Source organism: Pterocles gutturalis, unplaced genomic scaffold (assembly GCF_000699245.1).
Source record: "Pterocles gutturalis isolate BGI_N339 unplaced genomic scaffold, ASM69924v1 scaffold19149, whole genome shotgun sequence".
NCBI lineage: Eukaryota > Metazoa > Chordata > Aves > Pterocliformes > Pteroclidae > Pterocles > Pterocles gutturalis.
The window spans coordinates 2,850-22,324 of record NW_010133643.1 but is presented as its reverse complement, the minus strand read 5'-3'; the positions used below and the strand labels follow the sequence as shown (position 1 = coordinate 22,324).

The following is a 19,475-nucleotide window of genomic DNA, read 5'->3' as shown; positions in this document are numbered from 1 at the left end:
CTGCAGCCCCGCCTGTGAGTCGCCTGCTCACCCGGGATTATCGTGACAGCAGTAGCTTAGAAATCACAGCAGAACGATGCAAACAACACAGCGATGAACGTGGGCTGTCCAACCCTCCTGCCAGCTCCAGCGCCGGTCCGTAGGCTGCCGTTTGCCAGACGCTGAGTTCCCCCCATCCCAGCCTTGCACCACCCACCGAAAGGAAGGGCTTTGCACCACGGACTGATGATCTGTGGCAACACGCGCTTCTGTCCCGCGGATCAGCCTGCAAAGGGCAGGCGGGGTTCAGCTGGAATCTCAGCAGTCCTGCAGTTCGTCTGCGCGGTGGGACGGAATCTGAGACCCAGCCGGTGCCACCTGAGGTCCTCACTGCCGGCCCCGACACTCAGCGTGTCACTAGATGTGCCAGCTGCCCCCAGGAGACCAAAGCTCCTTAGTAGGAAGAAGCTCTGAAGCTCCCGGGAAGCCACCACAGCTCTAAAAGCACGTGCTTCGGTGACAACGGCTTTTCTGGCGCTCGTGCCAGGGCGAAGCACGGGTCTGCAGCACCTGGTTAGTGTATCTGGCAACAGACAGCAGCCGTTGCCTAAAATGGGCTTCCCAGAGGATGGTTTTAGCAACAAAAGCAACATGTTCCAGCCCCGTGCACTTGCCAGGCTCTATATATAGCTGAGAGCAGACGCAGAATAGCGTTCTCTCCCTAAAACTCCCACGGGCCCTCTGGTTCCTCCTTTCCCCCGGCCGTGAGACGCAGCTGCAGCAGCAGCGGGGAGCCGCCTCGGGACCGGCTGTGCCTCCCGACGGAGCTGGGAATGGCTCCCAGGAGGGTCTGGCTTTCCGGGGGTGCTCAGTGATGCTGCTGAGGACCCAGTGCACTGTTCTGAAGATAGAGTGTGGCTGATTTTTCCATGCTGTGTGTCTTTCCTGCTCTAAAAACCATCCCAGACAAGGCACTGAATGGCCAAGAAGCCCCAAATCCAAAGGCCAGCGGCCGTCCCGAGCCCAGCACGGTGCCCGGTTGCTCTCCCCCGTGGATAAAAATGAAACTCTTTCATCCATGATGCAGCTTCTCCCTCCCTCTGCCTTGTCATGGCAGAAATAGCCGATCAGCCGGGTGTGTGGTGTGCCAGGGGGCTGCAGCTGGTGCAGGAGAGATGCTGTGGGCTCGTTGCACCTCCTGGGCACCTGGATTTAAACCAGCCCCGTGGGAAGTGCCCGTTTCCTGGGCACAGCCAGCACCAGTGCAGGTCCCTGGTGAAGGACCTGTCCTGTGACACGCTGCGGAAAAAAGAAAACAATAGCTGGAGAAAATTCACCGTTGATTAACACTGAACCTAACGGTCTGTGATAGTGCTGGAGCAGAAGCCATTCGGTGCAACAGCACCCGCTCGATTGCACTTGTTCCGAATATGAGACACTAAGGACCGTGTTCTCCTCCGTTTGCACGCTGTAAACCCAAACCCCGTTATCCCATCCCAGAAGAGCTGCGCTGGATGAGCAGGGCCGGAGCAAATCATGGCAGAGCTTGCAGTACAAAGTTGATTCTTCTGATCTCTGAGCTTCTAGGAGTTGTCCTGGGATCTGAGACAGCCTTGGAAACCAAACCGAAATGATTAGATGGGTCATTTTATTTGCAGTCTGATTTTGCTTATTTTCCAAAAGGCCACCATTTAGATTCTGTGCACAATAAAGGTCGTATTCTAATATCTCGTGCGTGATGCTTTCTCAGTGATGGCACGGGCAGGGCTTCTAATTCCACAGAAACATCCCAGTGGCGCACCATTCCCTGTCTCCCCACACATTTTTCCTGGACTCTTCATCCCGCAGGAGGAAGCGCCGTCATTGCAGATCCTGAGTAACAAACGAACCTGAAATACCACCGCATGAAACTCCACGGTTGCCTGCATCTTCTTGCTAACAGCCCCCAGCCCATGAAGGACTGGGTTTCGGATGCTCTGACGCCGCTCCGCTGGTCGCTCTGGGCTGAAGTGGCAGGAAGGGCACCTTACCCCGTGGCAGCCACAGATGGAGCGCTGGGGGATGAAGAGTCCCGAGACTGGAGTTCACGCTCGTGGCAAGGGTGAGGTGGGATGGCTGGAGAGCTGCTGCCCGGGCTCTCGGCACAAGCACAAACCCATCTCCAGCGGCGGCATCAGCACATTTTCTGAACTCAGGGTTCCCAACAACGACCGCCTGTGACACAGAACAAAGCTGGAAACACGTCAAGTGTCGGTGAAGTTATCCTCTGTGAGCAAACAGCAGCTCTGGCGTTCTGGAAAACTGAGCGTCAGGAACGGCTGCGGGTGCCAAAAACTTCACAGAAAGGACAGAAGAATGAACGCTCTCCCTAAGCATCGCTTCCACGGTACGAACCCTGCCGCAGTTTCCAGCTGTTTCCATTCCCAGAAATAAAACTCCTCATCCCAGCGGGCTGTGGCCGGCTGCATGAGCTGTGAGCAGGAGGAGGAGTGGATGCGGAGAGGAGAACGCGCGGCAGGAGCACGCAAAGCCTCTGCCGATCGCCGGGCGTTGGGATTCAGGCACCAACGACCCGATGTTTGTAAATTCCTGGCCATCAGGGTATCGCTTAAAGAGGAGGGGAACACAGTCAGGGTTCTGCACTGAGTTACGGTTTATAAACACAAGATAGGGAAAAGTTTACACTAAAAAGTGAATAACCAGAAGGAAGGTCCCTGCCCCGAAGCTGCCTCCTCCCAACACACCTTTGGGCTCTGCCGTCACAGCATCGAAGGCGTTGCTAGAAACTACCCAGAGGCAGGAACCAAAACTGGCTGGTTTTTATCATCCAAACGGAATTAAATGCCAAAAGCAACTAAAGATCTTAAGACAATGCTTAAAATATTTATCTATGAGGTTACTTATAATGTGAACAGGAATCCTTCGACTCTGTGTCCAAATGCACGATAAACACACACAAAATACGTCAGATCTGCCCAGTGCTGAGCACTGTATCCAGCCCAGTCCGCAGAGCATCACGGATCTCTGAACGTCAAAATTTAAAAAAAAGATAAAGTTACCGACCCTTTGTAAAAGCCCCATAGAACAGCCAAAAGCATTTTTACTGAAAAAACTATTTATTTGTTTAACATAAAATATCGAGTGTGGAATTAACCCATCCAGTGCTGCATCAGGAACAAAGGGAGTATTTTACAACAAGCTCCATATACACAAAGTCTTTAAACATTAAAATGTATCCAGCTTAGAAACTGTACATTCAAACACAGGAAAACATTCAAAGTTCTTTCGGCAAGCATTTAGGAATAGTAAATCATTCCATCAAAGCACACTTGGAGAATTATTTTTCCCACAACAGCTTTGCACACGAATATGTTGGACAGTTAGCAAATCTCCAAACCCCGCATCTCCGTTTGCTCTCGATTTGAATGCAAAATTATCTCGCTTTCTTGTTCCACATGAACCAGCTATATTCATTCCTTCATCAGTGAAAAATACTCGACAGTGTGTGAAACAATCTTTGGAAGATTCTTATGTACACCAAGGTGCTGCCATGTTAACACAGATGACGGTGAGGATTTATGGGCTGTTGTGAACCAACCCCGATGCTCTCCAGCTGGTCGGTGAACAATCGAAAGTGTCCCGCTGTCATTCATAACATGCAAAGACCCACAAAACCCAAACTGCAGTGCTGGTTCTGCAGTGCCCGAGAGCTCCTGCGGGTTCCAGGGAGGTGGGGTCGCTGGGGCGGGCTCCTGGCCATCCTCAGCTGGTCCAAAGCCCACGAACACCCACGGGAGATGCCCCCAGATGTCAGGGGGCTCTGGATCACGCTTTGGGCATCGCCGTCTCTAAGTCAAAGACCCAGAGTAGGAAGATGTCCCAGCAGGACATTTTCAATGCAGAATGCGTAAAAAGTGAAAAGCAAAAACCCCTTCTTTTTTTTTTTTTTTTTAATCCTGTAATTGTCACAGGTTAAAACCGAACCACCCAAGAGCATGAGGAGTTTCTCATTACCCATAAATCGTTACCTGGGAAATTTATGGCCAAATTTATAAGTTACTTCACCTAAAGCACTCCAAACACACGCTTTGAAGGCCATCACAATGCAGTCCTTTGAAACTGTTAAAAAAAAATAAAAATGAAGTGATATGTGACCATTAACATTGGAAAAGCAGAACTTTAACTCAAGGCGCCTGGTGACAGACGAGCCCAGCAGCCAGGCGGTGAGGTGGCATTCCTTCAGCGTCCTGCCGCCCATCGGAGGGACAGCCCGAGGGAAAAAAAACCATTTTTCTCTACTTGGAGGCAGCACGGAGCTCTCCCAGCTGCGTGGTGCTTTAGGGAGAATTCTCCAACTCCATCCTCGCACAAGGAGATGAAAACAAATCCCTTCCCTGGCTGTCAGCACCGCGAGACCCTTGCTTGTTAATGGGCTGGAACTGGAGCTTGCTGGAGCCTGAGCCCATGGGACAGAGACGGCAGGGACAGAGGGAACCCAACCGTCACTGTCACCAGCCGCAGCCAACGTGGGATCCCCAGGAGCTGAGCTGCATTTTCACATGACCGTGGAAAGGAAAATCCGCCTGTTCAGCCCAACGGTCAGAGTGGTAAATGAACGGAGAGACACTCTGGTGCCTTGCCAAACTTTAACTTTTCTCCGCAGAAGATGCCGACACACAGAATATCAGTAACTCTTTGGCCTTGTTTTATTAGTCTGAGTTTCCTCGTTTCTTTAAGGAATTATCCGCTTCTGATTTCCTTCAGTGCTGCACGCAGCCTGACGTGTCGGGAGCGTTATGCTGCATCGCAGCGCTGTTGGAGCTCGGGGAGAGCTGGACCCAGCTGTGTGCCTTGTACTGCACCCAGACGTGGGCTCGCGGACCTGCTTCCCAGAGTACTTTAAATATTCTACTGTGCAAAAATGTGTTGCACACTTACCTACGTGAGACAATGGAGCACACCCTATAAAAACGTATTGCTTCCCCCCGCCTCGTGATGAGCGTTTGGTCCATCTCACGTTCGGTTGTGTTCCCTAGGCTGGAATCCTGGAAACGGCTTCCTTACGCATTTCCTCGCTGCGCATCCAGAGTCTGAACCTGCCTGCCTGCGTAGTGGCAGATTTCTGACAAACGAGACAAACTTCTCCTCGCCTGAACCCTTCCGTTCCCTGACGAGAGCAGGATCCTCAGCCTTGAGGAGCCACGTCGGAAGGAGTGAAGTTCCTCGTAAGGACGACTGCAGTTGGGCTCTTCTTGTTCATTTCCCACACGATGCCAGCTACATTCCTTTGTCACCAAGCTTGACGCTACAGTCCGTGTACGATTAGCAGCTATCGAAAAGTTCTGCCCAGCTGCCAGGAGGCCGGCTGCTGTTGGGGACACGGGCAAGCAGCTCCATCCCCACTGCTGCAGGCGGCTCCTCGGACCGAGGCATTGCTATCACAGGTTTTGGTTACACCACCGCGAGAACAGACTTGGGCAAACTGAGCAGAAACACACCCAGACCCATGCAGAAAACCACAGCGTGCATCTCCACGCACACCGAGACACCGGCACAGCTGAAGGAGTCTTCACCAAGCGACAGGCAGGGTGCTCAATGATTCTGGCAATGTTAGAAAAGCCAAATTCTGCTCCAAACCACGAGGATTTACATTTCTTATAGAAGGTTCCATCTCTGCAACAAATGCAATTCCTCACTGCCTCAAACAACCTGCCCTGGGTGCGAGAAACATTCAACCCAAGCAACCAGCGCCTGTTCATTCTCCAGGAACTGAACCCATAAGCAAGGGAAGGAGAAAGCATCGATTGATTTGCTGTTATCACAGGTTGTTGATGGCTAAAAAGTGCAAGGCAGGCATCTAATTCATAAAACTTACTCTTTAGGGAATCCACCGTGTGCTATGCCAGGTACACGATAAATATGAATCTTTTGTTTGTAGGCATCGAGAGTGCATTATTTTAATTACAGCGGATACCGAGTTGCATTCAGTTAGCTATTTGCTTGACACGGGACGTTTGAAGCTGAAGAGCTGACCATGCAAGCACAACAGACTTAAGAAAAACCCTTCCTGCTAAAGTTCAGATGATATCTGGATCAAATGCCTCTTCATACAGACGAAAAGTTTTTATGAGTGTGAGCAAAGAGCAGCAGAGACACAATTTGCTTCGGTTCAACCCGAAAGTTCCTGCGGTTTGACACGTGGCGTTGGCAGTGGCAGTATGGTCAGCTTTCGACGCTTCGTGGTTGGGTTTTTTTGTGGAAGAGATCTCGCTCGTATCGTTCATTCTTGCAGCAGGTTTTCATGTCCCATCATTCCTGTGATCCGGAGTTTGACCTGGTGACCCCTGGGGACTGAGATCCTCTCCCCACCATCTCCTGTCCCCACTCCTTGTGGCTGGACTCCTGTAAGCCGCGACCTTTTGTTTCAATGGGCAAGAAGCAGGAAGCCACGGCGGCCAGCAGGCAGCACCCGCTGTAAACCACCAGCGTCAGGTAGACTGAAGATTCCAACATCACCTGCAGGAAACACAAAACCGTGTCCCTCATCGCAGAAAGAAATAGAAATACCGATGTAGTAGAAATCTTAGTTACAGGATTGGAAAAAATGTTTAATGTGCACTGCTGCATGCTTTCCTTCCTCAGGGTTGACACAGCTGCTAAACAGCAACAAAGCAGCTGGATGACAAGGGCCACGAGGTGCTGCTGCCCTTAGGAGTTCGACAGGACTGAGCAATTCACAAGTTTTCTACCCAACCCTCTGCAGAGCCGCTGCTCCTGACGCAGCCTTGAGCCCTGTCCCTGCAGAGCCCGGCTCCCCAGCCCCCCTGTCCAGGGGGTTGTAGCCCCCAGGACCCCAGCCTGGGATCCCAAGGGAAAGGTGGATTGCAGCACGCGCAGAAACTCCTGCCTCTCGCAACCCCATCTCCCGGTGCTGGCTGCCAAGGTGCCCTTACACCCACCCACCTGCCTGCCTCGTGGTTCCCCCATCCTATGGATTTCTGGAGCGAGAGGTAAATCCAGAGACGGAGCTGAGCGCTCCCCAAGAAACAGGCAACAACCCTCCTGCAACTCATCCTGCACAGAGCGCCCTTGGCTGGGTCCTTACGGCAGAAAAGCCGGTTCTCCACCACCCTCCCGTGCCCCCAGCCTCAGGGGAAGGGGTTTTACCTGCGCGACGAAGGGGGTGATGAGGGCTCCCACTCTGGCCATCCCACTGCAGGTGCCCAGCCCCAAAGCACGCGTGGCTGTTGGATAAACCTGCGAACAAAGCCAGCAGCACATTAACCCCAGCGGGAAGGTCTCTTCCTTCCAGCCTCCTAAATCAAGGGAAATGAATAAGTGGTACTACAGCACGATCTGTTGGACAACAATCAGCTCATATGTGGGGTAAGGTCCATGTGAAGAGGTCAAAAGATGACTTTCCCACCATGTTCTCACCCCTTAAATATTCTCGTTACAAAAACAACCTCCTTACCTCAGGAGTGTAAACATAAGCAGCCTGAAATCCTCCTGAAATAAAAGCTCTTGCAATGAAGAGCAGCACAGTAAGAACATTTCTGTGAGAATAAAAAGGAGAGCAGTGTTTGGGTTTGTTCTGTACAGTCTGTTTGTTTAACTTGGAGGCAAGCCCAATAAAAACGCGAAATTTGTTAGAATGGTTTCTTTTTGTTTTTTAATGAACCCTCTGTATTTTTTCGGGACCTTTAATATAACAATGATGCCAAACAATCTGCGTTCCCACCATCACACCAGTTTTCTAAGTTATTCCTTCTAACTGACAGCTGTGGCCTCTCGCAATGAGCAGAGAACGCCCAAGCTTATCCAAATCAGAAAAATATATTCCACGTTATAAATGGTGCTAACAAAATAAATGACACACACGAGAAGGAAAGGAAAGTGCAGCGTTCCTGGTTAAAAGACATGAACCTAACGTACCGCCCGGATATTTGCAACTGGATATATGGCAAGGTTTCTGTACTATAAGGTTTGTACAGTGCCTGGAAAGGTTTAAATTCCCCTTTGGATTGCTCTGTCCACAAGTTTAGAGTGAAGGATTTCTCCTCTCCTGGTTCTTTTCATTTCCTTCCAAACTCTAGTGAGAAAACCTAACGCCATCCTTAATTCTTTCTCCAGGTGAGCACAACCATCTCACGGCTTTTCAAACCACCGCTTCCACTTCTCCTGCCGTAATCAAGAGAGAACATGGAGGAATCAGATACACCAGCTGTTCACCGTGTTTTACTTACCTTCCGACGCAGAGAAACAGCAGAAGACTGCAAAACGAGAAGACAAAAAAGGACAGAGCCATGGTTTTCTTGCGACCTATCCGGTCGATAATCCACAGTGTCACTAAGACCCCTGCAGAAGGAGAGAAGCCGACTGTTGGGAACGGAGCAAAGGCAGAGGCTGCAGCAGCTGGCCTTTAACAGGGGCTGGGTTATTCAGATTGGAAATTCTGTTCTCTGTAAAATATTTTGCTGGCAGAGGCTTCAGGCAGGGGTGTAGAGCACTCACACTGGTGTAGGAGTGAGCAGTTAACATCTGTTAACCGCTGATCCTTGCAGTGGTTACCAACATGAAAGTGCCTGCCTTATGTCTCGTTGGAGTATCTTGTGTTCAACTTCTGCCCACTGTTCCCTGCTAATTGTCCTACTGCTAGACTTAAGGGCTCTTTAAAACTCCGTATTTTCTCTCCATTGTGTTATTTATATGCTGCCATCAAATTATTTCTCACCTGCTCTTCGACAAAGGAAATAGGTCAAGCTCTCTGAGTTTCACAATGTTAAATATTCTCTCCCATGCAGCTTCTCAAGATCCTTTTAAAACTGGATGCAGAGCGAGTGTGGGGATTATTCAAGCATCAGAGTCACCAGTGTCATATTCAGAGGGATCTCTGTTGGTATTTCTCACTCCTAACATAGTATATCTCAGGATCAAATCAGTCTGTTCAGCTACAGCATCACTCCAAGAGTCCCCTGTGCACTGACACCCTCCCCACGGTGACAGTGTAGGACAGTCCTCCCATCAGGCCGGCACTGGGCATATCTACCCGTCATAAACACACAGCTTTTCACCCGTCAATGCTCTTTGAGCATTTGTCCCTGAAACTATAAGAGCATGAAAATAACTTGACCACTGCCTCACAGCCTTATTTCAAACAGATTAACACCGAGGGACCATCATCTGAAGAAACAACGGCTGTTCCATGCCACCCATCTTGCTTGTCCTGTGTCAAACTGTTCATTGAAATTCACTAAAATTGACCGAAAATCGTGCCTGAGGCTGCACACAGAGCTTGAGGAAGCAAGTTCTCCATTGATTCACTACCCACAATCCTTTTAAAATAGTTCTGGAAAGTCATTTATGGATAAAAGTCCAAGGGATTCTGCCTCTCTGATTTAATTGTTACTCTTCCTCTGAGTGCCTAACAGGCTGCTTGGATAGAGTCCATGGTCGGATGGACCATGAGAGCTCCACAAAGCAATTACTGCTGGTTTTATCGGTGGGGATCAAACGGGCAGCGCGGAGAGCTGCAGCTGCTGGGTGCACTGCATCCATCAAGTAGTCCCAGCCCATTTCATCGCTTGGACCAGAGCCCGTTCCAGCCACACTGGGCAGAACTGGTGCTTCTTATTGCCACCTACCAGGGAACTCTGACAGCGTTGTCCAGAGCAGATCAGTGTAGTCTTCCTCTGTCAGATACTCACAGGTCAGGCTGCACTTTGCTTTGATTTCTTTTCTTCTACTGGATACTGTAGGAGGAAAAAGAAAAAAAAAATTAACGAAGTTGTACAAGCTCAGGATCTGTGTCTTCTCCCAATACCACCCATTCCCTTTCTATAATTTTCCAACTATCAGACAGTTTTCACTAATTATAAGTGTTCTGAATGCAATCACGCCTCCCCTGGGGAATCAAATTTTTTAAGCCTCTTAATGCAGTCAAAGCACTTTTTTTTTTTTTTTTTTTTTTTAAACACAAAAACCTACCAAAAAAAAAGGCAAGGGTTTCCCACCATTATCTTTTTTTTCAGCAGGTCTTCACAACTTGAAGCTGGGAGCTCCACAGCAGCAGCAGTTATCTCTAGCTCAGAACTAATTAGTGTTGTCAAATCTGGAAACTTGCATTTATTCTTTTCTCAAGAAGAACAGATACTTTTTGTAACCGGTCTCCCTTGGAGGTTGTCTTGCTGGTTTACATGTTGGGCTCAGAGACACTGCAGGACCTCCCTGCATGGTGCAGGAGGTGAGAAGCAGTCTATCAAAAATGTTTAAAATCAGTAACCTTCTCAGTGGATGCCTTAGAAGTCAGGCTGGCAGCCACGGTCCTTTCCAAACTACCAGCAGAAGGGGATCTGTTCAGAGACATTCCACCACCTAGCAGGGTACGTTCAAAAAGAAAGGATGGACTGGTACTCACTGCTGCAGACATCTCCGGCTTGGAAGAACTCTGTAGTTAATAACACTAACCCATAATATGAAAAAGCATTGGAAAACCTGCAAGGACGAAAATGAGAGAGGAAGGCTCAGCTGGTCAAATCTACGATAAACAACACGAATCAGAATTGAACCTGCTGCGTGAGGATGTCCACTAAATGCCACCTCAAAGCTATTTCCTATCAGCATTTCCATAACGAAAGGGCAATTAGATTGAGAATGCTAATGATTGGGTGGTTTAGTAATTACAAATCAATACAGGTGGGTTTGTTGGGGTTTTTTGAGGAGGAAGTTGCTGTATTTTAGTGATACTGTAACACCCCTCCATTAAAAACCACGTAGGATGGGGGTTGGCATTGAGCCATTCAGTTCCTCTTACCATATAAACCAGAGTAACAACGTGGTCCATCTGAAATGGGATGTGAAAAGGTCCCTCATGTTCCCTCGGTCTTCCTGTTGAAAACAAGCACAAGTCAGACGATCAGGGCACTCCCTGGCCTGGGCTGGAGGGATAGCCCAACCCGCAGCGCTATGTGCTCATCTCAGGATGAGCGGTTTCAGCTGAGGGCTCTGCAGGAGCCACAGTGGAGCTGGGAGTCAAGTAAAGAATTCCTCTGCCAAGGGGAGCACAACGTTATCAACCCCAGGGCATGCCCAGGGCACGCTCTCCTCCGCAAGGAAGGGGAGAATCTGCCAGAACAAGGTGGGGCTGGAGGGAGGTAGAGCAGAACTTTGCCAATCCAAGGATTCGTGTGGCCGACCGCCAGCTCCTCAGGGCTTCTGACGGTGGGTAAGGACCCGAGGAGCTCCACGCAGCCCTCCTGCAGGCAGACCCCTCTTAAGCTGGGGGGTTCTTAGGGAGATGGAGTGGACGGCTCCGTGCGGTTAAGGAAAAGTACTTTCCCACCCCACCCTGAAAAGAAAACCATCCGACACTTGGAGAGTGCTCCGGCACAGCAAATCAAAACTACGGAGTGAACCAAGCCTTTGTGCAAGGAACACGAGCTCGAATCCTCACTGATCCGGACCGCAGAAAATCAAACCTCCATCTCTGAGCAGTAAGCCGCTGTCGTTACCAACAGGCTCCTGCCTAGCTTTGCAATGTTGCTGTTGTTCAAATCTACAGGTCTCCCTCTGCTGCCCCTCCTTGCTGGCTAACTTTGGAACTTGCTTTTCTTAGAAAAGCCTGCTCTTTGTTCTGTAAATGCAGAGCTGCTTTATATGCTGACAGGGGTGCTGAAAGGTTGGCCATATAAAGCTGAAATGAAAAAAAAATCCATGCAATTTATACAGTAACACGCAGCTCAGAAGTAACAGCCTGAATTACTCTGTGCATTAGGACTGAATAGGAGCTTGCAGCTTTCCCACTCCAGAAAATCAGGATTAGATTAAAAATGAGGTACAGCTGCAGAGTCAAATTCTGTCTTGTCTCATGAGTTCCAATCCGAGTTCTTCCGTAGCCTCAAGGTTTGATTTTCTTTAACAATAGGGTCTTAGAGTGAGGTTAAATAACATTAACACCCACTTTAAAGGTCCTTTTTTATTACTAGTTGAGACATTAAACTGAACATTGATTATTCCGTATAAAAGTACATATGAAGGTAGCACAGTTCCATTAATGTGCCTGTGACTGTACGTACCTGTCTGGAAATAATTAATTTTCCCAAAGGCATTGGAGCTCCATTCTCTGTTGCTATCCTCTTTAAAGTGGCAATTGCTTTTTCTTGATTTCCAGACAAGACATCATACCTGGCACTTTCCGGCAGCCACTAAGGGAACAAAGCAGACCACATGCATAACGACGTCAAAAACGCGGCAATAAACAAACCGGGGATTTTCATTGTGGGCTTACAGCGGGAAATCGGAGTGACTCCAGCCGACAGCTGACATAGGAAAGGATTGCAGACCTTCACCAATTCCAAGAGCCAGCTTGCTGACAAATGTCAAACTCCTCAACAGGCTTCAAGAAACTGCAAAACCCCACTTTCACCATAAATTCAGAACTCCAGGCTAAAATCTTTCCCGACTGTTACCTTGGTTTTAACTCACACACATCTGATTTTAGAATCTGACCAGCACTCTGCAGATATTCCCCTGATTTGGGCAGATTTTTTAAGTGGACAGGAATTATAAAAGCTGTGATTTTGAACAAAATAATTTAAAAATCTAAAGAGCGATCAGGGAAACGGCAACAGCTTTTAACAAAATGTTGATTCCGCTGAGCTTATTGGAAACAAAGTCATTAAATCAGCGAGGTTTCCAGGCCTGATTTGGTTTCACTAAATTCCAGCCCAGCATTGTCCTCCAGCAATTGCAGTCACATAAACACAGCTCTCGCTGGAATGTTTTTACTAGCAACCCGTTGAGACAACAGTATTTTTGTCATTATTTCGGATGTTTCAAAGAAGGCACCAACAGAGAGCTCAAAACTGTCACAATTCCTGCAATCAGAGAGAATCAGGCAGAGGAATGGCAGATTGATGGAACATATTTGTCCTTGAAAGAATACCTACAAAACACAGGACAGCGAAGAGCAGGAGCGGGAGGGCAGACAGAATGAGCAGCCACCGCCAGCCGAGAGTGGGCATCACCAGCACCGCTAGAAGGACTTCAAACACAGTCCCAACGGCCCAGAAGACCTGCCAAGGGAACAGAAACAGTCACAAACGAGGCTCCTTCTCTGGGACGTTCCAGGACGTGCTCTCCAGGGATGGCTGGAGAGGGAAATGCCGGAGACATGCACCACGGTACGGAAACAGAGTCCAGGGGATTTGTTTAAATGTTGCAGAAGCTCAAATGTTCGGTTCTGAAAACCTCGCATCAGCTTCCTCTAGACGCTCATGAGGGTAGCTTCTCATAAGGAATGGACTCATCACATGGTGCTTCTTCAGCAAAATTCCTACTAATATATCCATCTGGGAGTATTATTCCCAGTTACCACCATGAGAGTTCTGCTGTTTGTTTGTTTCCTTCCCAAAAGCGAGCTCCCAGAGCCTTCTGCTGTTTGTTTGTTTCCTTCCCAAAACCGAGCTCCCAAAGCTGCAGAGTCCAGCCTGCAGACGAAAGAAGGAGCTGACACCTTCCCAGCAAATAGCAGAGCTGGCAGCCTCTGCGCATCCTACCCGTTCGCTCCTTCAAACTGACACAGACCAGCATGGTCTTTGATCCCCCAACCACCTATTAACGGGCTGTGAAATGTGTCTCAGGGTATTTATAGGGCAAGATTCTGCTCTCTGTGACTTTGATACATTTGGATTGAATGCGGGGAGCTGAATTTAGCCCTGCATTCACCCAGCAGTCAGCTCTCCACTCTCCATCCCGGAGCTGTAGATTAATTTCACCATGAAATTAGGTGACACCCAAGTGCCCCCCTTGTTTAGGAATTTATGCAGCACTGGATGTGAGTTAATTTGCAAAAGGCAGATTCAACAAAAAGAGCAGATCATTACCCCAGTTTATTCTGGGTTTGGATCTCAGGTAGTAACAGCGAATGGGGAAAACCGCAGCTGGATGCTGACTTGGAGAATCAAGACTTGACTGAAGCTATGTGTGAGACTTCTAGTCAGTAGGGTTGAATGGATTTAACCAACAGCAGGATTTGTCCCTCGAGGGACCAGCATGCACAGCTACGCCGCTCACCTCTATTAGTAAAATGCATTTTGCTCTGGCTTTCATTGGAAGGAACTCAGCATACAAGGTTACCCTGTAAAGAGTGAACATTGAGAAAAACGTCATGTTAGCACACTGAGAAAAACGCCACGTTAGCACTGTGAGAGAGGTTCAGACATTTCATTTGTTTGATATTAAAATTGTCAAACCCCTAGGAGTAACGCAGAACCCTTCCCAGCCCTCAGAGTCAGCGAGGACACTGGCTCACGCTCCTCGTTCTGTATCAGAACAAAACCCCTTCAGTCCATCGCTGCAACGATGCACAGAATTTGCTCTGTTCCTGTGATTTTGTCACCTTGGGGTTGTTAGCTAAATGTAGGAGTCCTTGATGCCCATGTTTTCACAACCGGGTCCGGGCCAGGCGTTATCCCTGTTATTTTCAGTGCGGTCCATCAGCGTTCAACACAACCTCTTGCTGGGTAAAGTATTTCTTCAGGGCTTCACAACTGCCGCAGAGATTTTCACATCGGTCTGCTCTGCCAGGCTTCAGTTCTCCAAGAGGTGAATACTTTCAGGGTCTGATTGTTTTACTGATATAAATTAATTTGCATTCTTTTATTGTGGGGATTCAAAAAGAAATCACCTCACTCTGCAGAACCTTTGTTTCATGACTGTGTCAAACAGTAACGGTCGAGCGTCTCTGTGAGTATTTCCTGAGGATGAACGCAAGGGCCAGCAGCCACTCAAGGCTCTCGGGTCCCCTCCAGATGCCCTGGTACCTTGCCGCTCTCTGCTCCTGCTCTGTTTGCATTTCACTGACTCATCCTGCTTCTGCCTCTGAACTCCTCAGGCTTTCTTTGGAATTTGTGACAAAACTCCGACTAATTTGGCAAATGCTGGATTGATTAATTCCAGAAATTAATTCATCAAAGTTGCACAGGATATTATATTAAATCAATGATTAAGAGGAGAAGTAAAATCACGTAACGAAATGTAGAGCACTGCCCTATATATCGCAGCAGAAAATAGGAGCTGGTTAACGCTGTACAGAAACATTTTCTTAAGAGAATACTCTGGATGTCGGCACTGTGAACGGTCCTACCCAGTGTTAGATAATGTCTCACAGAAAATTCCCGGAGGAGGCCACAGCTTCTCAGGTGCAGCTCCCACAGACAGAGGGGTATCTGCTGCAGTCAGTTCGTTTATTGTTGCTGGGACAATTGAACAGAGGCGTGTTGTCAATTTGACGTAAGCATTTTTAAAAAAATAAATAGTAAAGAGAAAGTTTGGACTTGTGAATATTTACTTACGACTGAGGCACTCCTCCAATCCCGAAACCCACCAGGCCCCTCAGCACCAGGATCCAGCTGTACACCGGTGCAAAACCGCTGAGGATCCCGTAGTAGAGCGTCCATAACACGCTGATCTTTAGGCCCTGTATTTAACAAACAAGCACGAGGGAAAGAAATTCTCTGCTGTAGCACAAATGAGCAAAATGGAAAGTAGAGCTTCAAACTCCTCGCATTTCATGGGAGGTCAGTGGCTTAATCCTGTTTCGTGCATGTGGACGGCGACATTTGTGAACGTCGTGCACGGAAACACCCACATCGTAGAAATATCAGATTATATTCTAGTAGGAGTTGAAGACTTACTGTTTTTCTCCCATACTGGTCTGAAATGTTTCCCCAGAGGGTGGAGCTGGACATCATTCCCACAAACACCACCTGTGAAAAAACAGAAAAAAATCCTCCCGTTAACAACCAGTGAAAATGTTGATACGACAGCAAAGAGAACACAACTTCCCAGTGAAACTGGGAAATTCCAGCTCTAACGACAGAGCACAATGTCCAGGTGGTGTGGGTATGGTTCTTTAGCAGTAGAGACTATAAAAGACAATTATTCATATAGTGGCATTTTGCAAAAGTCACTCGGCGTTAGCCTAACTTCACTCCCACTGAGGTGAAAGGGAAATTGCTGTTGCCCAGGACCGGGGAGGAGTGCCAGCAGACAGCGCAAGCCGAGGTCTCGCAGCTTCCTCCAGTGCTGGGCCCACTTTCAGTAGCTGTCTTGCTTTTGTTGAGGGCAGGGATCTAAACACAACATAAATAAACCGAATCTCTGCCTGGCTACTTGTCATCACCCCACCTGTATCTCACCTGTTCATTTGTGAACTACTGAATTAGACCTGTGCTGAACGTTTTTCAGCTTTTGATAAATGGAAGAAAATTAATTATAGGAAATGACTGGAGAGGACAATTTTCCATGAATAAAAGCTGATCAGGGTTGCCCCAACGCTGGTGCAGAATTTCTCAGCCAGCTCACCTCCAGTCTCCTATTGCCATTCTCAGCAGGTTGTCTCAGATTTGAATGGAGATAAAATTAGACCTTGCAACTTTAGAAAAGTCTGAAAAGAAGACTGAGGTGTCAAAGAAAATGTACTGTACCCTTTTCAGAGGTGACACCAAAACGTATAGTTCATTCTGAAGATGGAGAGAAATGAAATCCTGCTCAATGCAGTTAATGGCAAAACCCCAAACCCCATCAGCGCATTAAAACCGTGGGAATTCTGTCCGAGAAAGAAATGCATCCTCGAGCAATAAGTGGGGTAAGAAGCAGTTCTGATTGTCAAAGCTTTTGTCTCATGTCCACTGAGCCCTTCTCCTGCTTTTGCTCACCAAGAAGGGAATCCTGCTGAGCTGAGAGAAGGAACAGGACCCTCCTTCAGGTGGGCTGGCTGCGTTCGGGTATGGGAAAGGACATGGTCTGAACGGATTTAAATCTCTGAGTGTTCTGACCAGGCTACACAACAACACAAATGGCATCAAAAGCTAAAGGGAAAAGAAATGTAGGAGTTGAAGTGACGCCATACAACAGTGGTATATGCTGAGAGACGGGTCCCCAGACTCATTCTCTCATCCCTAAAGGCATCGAACGTTTCCAGCACCATACCGAGAGGCAGGACTGTAAGAGCTCTGCTTGCACACATCACGGGATGATCCACCTCGAACAGCGATTGCCTGCTCTCACAGCTGCCAGTCTGTCCATGTACAAGCCATTTTAAATATGGTGAAAGAGAAAGATTTTCAAGAGAGACAGCCAAAATGTACCTTTTTTACAATTAATCAAATGGTTCGAATTTTAGGATGAGTCAGAGTCAATTTGTATATTTTCCTATTACATGAAACTTTGAACTTGAAACTTGCAAAATTTTTCCTCAGTTCTCACTGAGTTTCATTTCTCCAACCTCTGGCTTTTCAAAAGGCTCCTATATTCTTCTGAGCCAAAGGCAATCTGCAAAGGCCACGAACAGGTTTAACTTTGGGATATAAAGCATAAAGTCTGAACAACAATGAGTGGAAAAACCTTACAGAACACAGGAGCTGTCAGTTATTTTTCCTACCGATGTGAGCAATGCAACCTGCCAGCTTGGTAATCGCCACTCACAATGAAGCTGAGGAGCTAGGATACTTAAAATCATCATTTCCATAGCATCTGCCATCTAGAAGGGTAAAAAAGAAACAAAAATAAATAACCACCTGAAAATTAGATTGACATAGCAGTCGAGAATATAACTTCTCAAAATTAACCTCGTTTCTGCTCTGTGCGTTCCCCTCTGCAGGCGAACAGAGCGGTTGTGTTTGCACGGTGCAGTGGACGTGCACAGCGTAGAGAAAAAAGCAACAGGCGCGCTCTTAAACTAATTCCTCGTTGTCGTAATGTTTAGTAGGAACAGCCTAGTAGCACACTTTCCATTTGAAACAAGCATTTAAAGTGGAGAATCAAAATGATTTTCCAAACCCTGATTTACAAGAACTTCGGTTCGGCCAGTTTGATCCCAGCTGTCATTTTAGAATTTCAAGTGAAATTCCTTCTATATTGCATAATTGCTTGTTTGGAGACTTCTTGTCTACAGAGAATTGCGACATTATTGGAAGTCACTGAGATTCCCTAACCAAGGATCATGCAGTTGACCTTGGTAAGGGTTACTTGCCCATGCTAGTCCAGTAATGACAGACAGCTTCCACTGGAACTTCCCAAATCCAATGGCTTCCACCGCATCTTCCACCATGAAAGTATCTAGAAAGAAAACGATTCTAGTGCAGAAGTGTGTTCCTTTCCTAGAGCCATCCCTTGAGACAGCATTTTCTGTGAATGCAATTACTTATTAACTTATTTTATATTATTATTTATATTATTATTATTTTAATCAAGAATTTGACCAAGACACAAATATCTTAAAACATTCTTTTGTTAAAAATGCTGATGGTTCTTGTTTCCCACACGTTGTCATGACCTCATTATTTTGTTCTGTCTGAAGAAGCTGAGATATCTCAAATTCCTTTGCTCAAGCGCAAAACGAAAAGTACAACAAAACCAGATTTTGATATTCCAGTTGTCTAAATCAATTTAAGTCTCGAAGTTTGAAGACTTCCAGCAGTTTAAAAAGCACATTCGCCACAGAAAAGCTTTATCTAGCTATGAGTTGGACACCCTCACAGAATAAAAGACAAAAACACAAACCAAAAGGAAACCAAACAAAATCTAACTGATACAATGAAGCTGAGATGTCGTAAGACCTCAGTTTGGGACTGTGACCCAGGCATTTGATGTGATGGCACCGAAGCTCAGCACATGGGGCTGTTGCATCCCTGGCACTTTTTTGGGCAGTGTGCTGACTTCTTGTATTTGGGGATCTTTCCCTTCTCCAAACCCAATGTATTCAGCCCCGTTGCAGCACGACTGAAATGAAGAGGCCACGACTTTCTCCCTACAGGAAAAGAAGAAACATACCATCAGTTGGGTTGGCAAATTCTTTTGGCACTGCAGCTCCATCCTCTAGCTCAACAGGCTCCAGCTCTGTCCGAACGCCCTCAATCTGAATTTCGTGTTCTCCTGAGATGACATCCTCATCTGACCTGGAACTTTCCCCAGTGCGGCGAAACTTGACCACCCTGAGGACACAGAAACGAGGGTTCATGACACATATTTCATGATAACCATGTTTTCGGTGCTTGGGCTTTTATGGTGAATTAGACGTAGCTCTGCCATTGAATTTCCAGTGCTTTGTCCTTGTAGGAAGAACCCCAATTCAGTCTTCCACATTGTTTCCACAAGAGTGATTTGTGTCTTAGGAGAAGTGGAACTCCTGAAATTTGTCAGATTTTTAACCATTACTTAGTGAAGTCATAAGATAATTCAGGGAATTGGCTGATTTTTTGCCGTGATGCTGATGATGATTCTATGATTGCTTTCACCTCATCTTAAACTGAAGTCTTTAATATTATGTAATTAACTAAATACCCATGTGTTTATAGAGGAGGTCCGTTTTCCATCAGTTCAGTTTCCTGTGACCAGACAAAGCTTTTGAAGGAGATCTACCGTGTTTAAGGTGACAGATTCCTCAAGCCTCTTTCGCTTTACCTTCAGTGTAACTTTTCACCTTGGCAACTGAC

The 19,475-nt window shown here is 47.3% G+C and overlaps 2 protein-coding genes across 2 annotated transcripts in view; one reads left to right on the top strand and one right to left on the bottom strand.

Annotated features, from left to right (window-relative positions):
• The window catches only part of DAO (D-amino-acid oxidase), a 10,885-nt gene extending 5,780 nt beyond the window's left edge, over window positions 1–5,105 (top strand). The window contains exon 12 of the mRNA XM_010081313.1: window positions 5,016–5,105. Coding sequence (XP_010079615.1) covers window positions 5,016–5,105 — 90 coding nt within the window. The remainder of the gene's footprint in view (window positions 1–5,015) is intronic.
• A 723-nt stretch (window positions 5,106–5,828) lies between these two features.
• Window positions 5,829–18,974, bottom strand: SVOP (SV2 related protein homolog (rat); the record flags this gene model as incomplete). Its single annotated transcript, XM_010081312.1, has 15 exons — window positions 5,829–6,495; window positions 7,147–7,236; window positions 7,454–7,535; window positions 8,226–8,337; window positions 9,624–9,731; window positions 10,397–10,473; window positions 10,793–10,866; window positions 12,054–12,182; window positions 12,927–13,052; window positions 14,053–14,116; window positions 15,333–15,457; window positions 15,675–15,746; window positions 17,423–17,521; window positions 18,014–18,099; window positions 18,814–18,974. Coding segments are annotated over 15 exons (1,612 nt in total), but the record flags the coding sequence as incomplete, so codon positions are not given.
• Between the last annotated feature and the right edge of the window lie 501 nt (window positions 18,975–19,475).